This window comes from Sphaeramia orbicularis, chromosome 20, assembly GCF_902148855.1.
Source record: "Sphaeramia orbicularis chromosome 20, fSphaOr1.1, whole genome shotgun sequence".
NCBI classification, from domain to species: domain Eukaryota; kingdom Metazoa; phylum Chordata; class Actinopteri; order Kurtiformes; family Apogonidae; genus Sphaeramia; species Sphaeramia orbicularis.
The window spans coordinates 34,301,570-34,308,325 of NC_043976.1; the positions used below are offsets into that span (position 1 = coordinate 34,301,570).

Here is a 6,756-nt window from a genome sequence, read left to right on the forward strand (position 1 = left end):
ATTGTCAAAATAAAGGTCATATTTGAATCCTCGCAAAAAAAGGACATCTACACTTTGTACAAATTTACAATAGCTTATAAAGTTTTCTTTTTATACAAATTTACATGTTTTGTACATAATGTTTTTTATAAATACATTTGAAATTACAAAAATGAATGACCCGTAAAATACTTGGGCGCTATTAAGGCTTAATTTAAACCATCTTTGACGTGATTGAATTATGCAATGTTATCTGGCACTATGTAGATAATAAAATGGTAATAAAAACCAAAATGCTCTTTGTATGAAGCTAGACAGTACTCTGTCAGTCACTCTGTCTAAAAGTAGCCTACAACAACAACAAGTAATGCCCAGTTTGTGTAAAAGCCTCAGTCTGTACCTCTAATACATATAAACAGGGAGGATTAACCTGTGTTAATGCCAGGTACATTGTTTTAGACCAGTTCTCCCTACAGAGGTGTGTGAATGTTTGGGAGGAAGGGAGGACACCTCAGCAGCAGTTCATTACTATGCAAATTGCTTAAAACAGGGAGTGATGGGTTATCTCCCCTACAATTAGCAGTCCTCATAAGCTGTTTTTCCTTTCTTTCTTTCTTTTTTTTTTTTTTTTCAAACCTGGGACAATGGCATCTGCTTGGGGCAAGACACGGAGCTCGCTGTGCCTGACCTCCACGTCAGTCCTGTGCTCACGTCACTGTACATGGAACCGCTGGTGCCTTTACTGCCCCAACAGCACCTGGTGCAAAAAGTCCTCCAAGAGTCCAAAGTCTTTCCAGACCAGATCCACACCCCGGACGTGATGCCCACCAGAAGGCACATAAAGTACTTTAACATAAAAACTGCATAGTCCGGACTCCTGCGGTCACTCTCCCGTAAACAGTTGGAGCAGTTGTGCGTAATCTCCCAGCTCTGTCTGTTGTGCTGCTCGTAAAAATAGCAGGCGACTATAATAGTGGCTGGAACAGTGTAGAGCACCGTGAAGATGCCAATCCGGATCATCAGCTTCTCCAGTTTGTCCGTTTTGGTGCCACCCTGTTTGATGACGCTGCGGATCCTGAACAGAGACACAAATCCAGCCAGGAGGAACATAGTGCCTATGAATAATAAATCACCAAAGGGGCTAAGACAAAACCCCGTAGGTTGTCCAGGTTTTGGTTCCCCACGTAGCAGATACCTGCCACTGAGTCCCCGTCCACGGAGCTGAGCGCAAGCACCGCGATGGACTTCATACTGGGGATGAGCCAAGCGGCCAAGTGGAAATACTGGGAGTAACTGGCGATCGCCTCGTTGCCCCACTTCATCCCGGCTGCCAGGAACCAAGTTAGAGACAGGATGACCCACCAGATGGAACTGGCCATGCCGAAAAAGTAAATAAGAAGGAAAACCACAGTGCAGAGCGCAGGGCCGGTGGTCTCATAGTGGATGTGCTCCAGGTCGTACTCCCGGTTACACGCCACTTTCTCATGTCCGGCGATCAGTCTGACAATATAACCCACCGACACGAACATGTAACAAGCCGAAAGGAAAATAATAGGTCTCTCTGGGTACTTGAAGCGCTCCATGTCGATAAGGAAAGTGGCAACTGTGGCAAAAGTTGACACGAAACACAACACCGACCAAAGTCCTATCCAAACGCGGTGAACGCTCTTTCGTCGTGCGTAAAATAGGGATTGTGGCACGGCATGGCGCAGTTAGTGATCTGTCCTGTTTTGACACGGTTGTAAAGGGGGTGTCGGTCCGTGTTCACTGGCACCATGGGCTCCAGACACGTGCATCCCGGCTCACACGGTGCGGAGGGCGGCTTGTATTTCCCAGGCGCGCCGGGTCGACCGGGCTTATTTTTAGGTGGATTATAACCCTTACCGGGGTGATTGGTGGGTTTGGAGAGGACAGGGGAAACTGTGGTGGAGTCTGTTCTATTATAGTCCATGCACAACGTGTCCGGGTTGCCTTGCACCGGCAATAAGTCGCACTTCATCCTGTCCGGCCACGGAAAACCGTACTGCCTCATGAGGGGCGCACAGCCAGCCCGGGCTCTCTCACACACGCTCCGGCACGGTGGGAGAGGTTTTTTGTAGTCCTCCAAACAAATCGGGGTATACATACTACACAGGAAGAACTTCAGGTCCGGGGAGCACTGGATTTCAACCAGAGGCCAGAACTGATGCACCTCCAGTCCCGCCTCGTCCTGCGTGTCGTGGTTAAACTGGTTGGGCATGTAGGTGTAGTTGTAGCCGATCCCTTTACACAGCGGCACCGCGATCTCCTGGCAGGTGATCTCCTTGGCCGTGGTGCAACTGGATCGGGGCAGGAGAGCCAGACAGAGGAGCAGGTAAATCCCAAACAGGTCGTACTCCATCCCTCCGGCGCGTCGTGTCCCCCTCCGTCCGCTTTGGTTCAAGCAGCAACTGCGTAAAATCCTCGTCTGTTTTTTTTTTTTTTTTTTTTTGGAGTCCGATCCGGTTAGATTTGGCGCAGCGAGCCCATCTCGCTTCTCTCGGGGATCTTAACACGGAGTTGCAAGCAATTTGCAAGCCGTGTTTACTTTCGGCTGAGAAGGAGGAGGAAAAGGAGGAGGAGAGAGGAGAAGCAGCCTTCAGGGCGACGGGCAGCAGGCAAGATGGCTGAGAGGAGAATCCACCTTCTGATCCAAAAAAAAAAAAAAAAAAAACAAAACAAAACAAAAAAAAAACTGTCAGTATCCTAAGCTTGGTCTGTTGTGAACGAACCTAATCACCGCTGACAGATCGGTGTAAAGAAAAATGTGGGCCTTCTTTCTTTCCTTCAATGCACAGCGGCTACATTCAGTCAGCTCGTCCCACCTTGGTCCTGGTTCCCATACAAATCATATGCGTCCAGACGGAGAGCTGCGGATTTATACGAAGAGGATGGAAAACCAACCCCCACAGAGCCGCTCCTCCAATCAGCACGACAGGGGCGGTGCCATCTAGTGTCAATCAACTATTTTAACTAATAATGTTTTGTTTTGCAGCTGATAATAACACTCTTAGTTGGTCCTGTGGCACATGGATCTAGAAAGACTGACATGAAATAGAAAATGTCAGATGTATATTCAGAACCAAATTAAGGACTTCTATGTTTTCTTTGGTGACGGGTTAAATTATAGGCTATAATGTGTGTGTGTGTGTGTGTGTGTGTGTGTGTTATGAACTGATGCCATACCCAAAGCCACTGGCTGGTTTTAAAGGAAAGCAATAATATATGATATGCTCCCTTATGTTTATTCTAAAGGGAAAAACATATTAAAACATAGAGTGAAATTAACCTTTTCATGCATTAATTATGAGAACCTTAATCAAGATATTTTTCCTGAGTGATTTTATTCCTCTTTAGGCATGACAAAAAAAAAAGGAAAATTTTTATGAGCCTATTTTTCATGGAGTTGCAAAAATGTCCACTCAGCTGACGAAGCAAAGAAACATGTATTTACTGATATACTGCATGAAAACTATGAAATAAAAACCATTTTTAATGCTGCTAATCTGATGTTTTTTCACATTTTAACATACCTGCATGGAGATAATTTGCAAAAACAAAAAAAAAAAACAAAAACTACTAACTGTTTAAAAAACAAAATAGTTAATCACAGTCTAATAACAACTAGCTTTTTTTTTTTTTTTTTTTTTTTTTACACTCACATGTTTCTGCAGATCAGGTTCATCTAGATCAGCAAATTTACAGTAATGGTGTGAATCACAGTGTATGGGATGATGCATAAGCGTATCCACTGTGTTGGCTGATATGGAACTAAAACAACAAAATCCATAAATATATAAGAGAACAGCTTTGAACAGCTGTCCACTGTAGTGACCACTATGCATGAAAGGGTTTAATTAAAACCCTATAAAAGCAAATTATAAGGATTTATCAAAGTATCACCAACTATAAGGCTGCTATTCTTCTTTCTTATAATCTTTCCCTTTTACTAAACTTTGTGTTAACTCTCTGTATCTTCCTTTTGACGCACAATCTTTGATAAATGTCACAACAGTGGGTAACATACACACCAGGCAGAGGGACGAGGCGTCTAAGCTCCGGATGATTGTTTCTGTGTGAGAGGGCCAGTTTGTTAAATTGGCTAATTTGCGCATGATAAGACTACCCGGGGAGCTGTCTGTCCTTCTCAAAAGCTGTTTTATTTTTTAAATGAGGTGCTAATGTTTCGTTTAAGGCTCGCATAGAGCTCTGCGGGAGGCGTAATTGCGTGGAGGCACAGACCAAGAAGAAAACTGAGCCAGTGGCAGAGCATATCAGTGGAATATGCTCATGTGTCTGGGGATCTTAGGACGATCTGACAGGATTCTTATTGTGTTAAATAGGCTTCTATTTCTGTATAGCCTCTGATAATTAAAAAAAAAAAGTCAGTAAAAACTCCATCATTTGAGCATTTACAGTATTTCTACAATTTGCTAAATTAATGGAGAACTGAATATGTGCAGTATAACTTATCCTTTATGAATACTTTCTAATGTTATTTCCTTTAAAACATCTATATAAAGTTCTGTATAAAAGGCCACCCTGATCCATGATGATAAAATATCTCCAGAATAAAAGTAGTCACTATCATAAAAATAAAACCAAGGGTACTGTAGTCCAACTGCATATTTAAAGACATTAATTGACATTTGTTTGACCTTTCAAGGTCAAAGGTCATGGCACCAAATGAAAGCCCATATGTGACTTCCTGTCTATTGCCAATAATTACATCAGTGCCTTCAACTGTTTTCAAGTTATAGTACTTTGAAATGTGTCACATTATAAACCAATGGGGATTTTTTTTTTTTTAAATTTCAAAAATTCATAAAAATTTCAAAAATCAATATTTCTAAATTCTTCGAACAAACTCGGTAGACCTAACCCCAAGGAACCTCTGCTATGAATTTCAATTGATTCTGGCAAGTGGTTTTGTTGGATAAGGTTCTAGAAATCTGGACATAGATGACCTTGGGTTTGACCTTTCAGTGTCACTCAAGGTCAAAGGTCATCGCACCAAATGAAAGCCCATATGTGACTTCCTATCAATTGCCAATAATAATTGCATCAATGCCTTCAACTGTTTTCAAGTTATAGTACTTTGAAATGTGTCCCATTATAAACCAATGGGGATTTTTAATATTTTAAAAATTCATATAAAATTAAAAAAAAAAAATTCTCAATAATTTGAAAAAAGTTGGTAGACCTTACCCCGAAGATGTTCCATAACAAATATCAAGTCATTCTGATTGATGGTTTTAGAGAAGAAGATTCTTGAAAAAATTATTTACAGATGCTAACTGACATCAATAGTCCATTCAGTGTTGGACTAAAAATGAAGTCCATAAATGGGGTCAAAATGTGAAATTCTATGTATTAATGCAAGAAAGGCTATTACAGAAAAAGAATGTGTATCTCTGAGCCCAGTTCAACTTAAGAACACTGTCTGCACATTAGAAAACATCCACTTTTTAGATTAATAGTGCAAGATTTATACATGTACTTTAGAAACATACTTAAACCTATGTATATACAGGACTGTGCAAAACACTTTGGCCACCTTTAGCCATTAAACTGGTTTACAAGCAAAATGTTTCCAGAATAAAAGTAAATAGTCATTAATAAACTATGGTTAATTAGCATTTTTGACTTACTTTTTCTTTAAGATACAGTATTGGGTCAAAATGTGAAATGTTATGTATTAATGCAAGAATGGATATTGTGGAAAACAACACTGGGAACACTGTCTGCACATTAGAAAACATCCACTTTACAGATTCCTGGTGAATGATTTATAATATACATAAAAACTATGTACATACAGGACTGTGGAAAAGTCTGAGACACATCTAGGTTTGTTGTTTTTGCAGGATTGAAATGACAATACATGCACTGTTGGCCATGACGTTGGAATAATTTTGTTTGAAGATACATTCCTGTTTTTATTCCCATTTATACACAACAGTAATCACCTTAATCAGATGCAACAAGTCCCAGTTACACTTTAGAACCCATTTAGTTCAGTTGTTTGTATGTCTTTTAAGGCTGTGTACATTTTTCCTGTATTTTCTAGTCATATCTGATGGAAATAGAATGAAAAAAATACACTTTTAGCCATAAATGTGGAATAATATATGTCTTCTCACCTCTTCTCATGAAATGATTGTGACAATGGTCTTTATTCTTGATAGATAAAGGTTTAAGTCACTATGTAGTGTGACCTCTGACCCCATATGTTGAATGAAACCCGGTATAAAACATAAAAAAAGGAATGCCATAAATCTCATAGTGTCTGAACAAAAGGGTTAAAGACATGTTAAGTGGTTTAAAGAAGCTGTTTTTTCATTGAAATCTTTGTTTTTTCCTGCTGTACATTCTATATATCCAGATTGGATCTAAATACAGAGACTGAGACGTGAATATGCATTTGAACTTTACTAAACCTAATGTTGGACCAGGACTTTTGCATAAAACTGTAAACACAAGTTCTTATTTCATTATATAATTGCATCACAACTTGTACTTTACAGTAACAGGTCTCACCTTTTCATTCCCCATGGTCAAAAAATCACATTTCACTTTGAGTTATGGCTGAAAAATATGTTTTGTCAATGTCACTATTGTCCGTTTTTTTTTTTTTTTTTTTTTTTTTTAAATCCTTAAGACCCAAACATCCACCAGTGACCAAAACCACCTACTAATCTAAAATGTTTAACACCTGTTGAGCCACTAATCCTATCAATGCATGAGAATAATTGGTGA

The 6,756-nt window shown here is 39.9% G+C and overlaps 1 protein-coding gene across 1 annotated transcript; it reads right to left on the reverse strand.

Moving 5' to 3' along the window:
• Positions 1–544: 544 nt before the first annotated feature.
• Positions 545–2,666, reverse strand: fzd8a (frizzled class receptor 8a). The gene is given in 3 exon segments (XM_030123867.1): positions 545–1,103; positions 1,106–1,639; positions 1,642–2,666. Coding segments are annotated over 3 exon segments (1,746 nt in total). The 5' UTR covers positions 2,360–2,666; the 3' UTR covers positions 545–609.
• Positions 2,667–6,756: the final 4,090 nt, after the last annotated feature.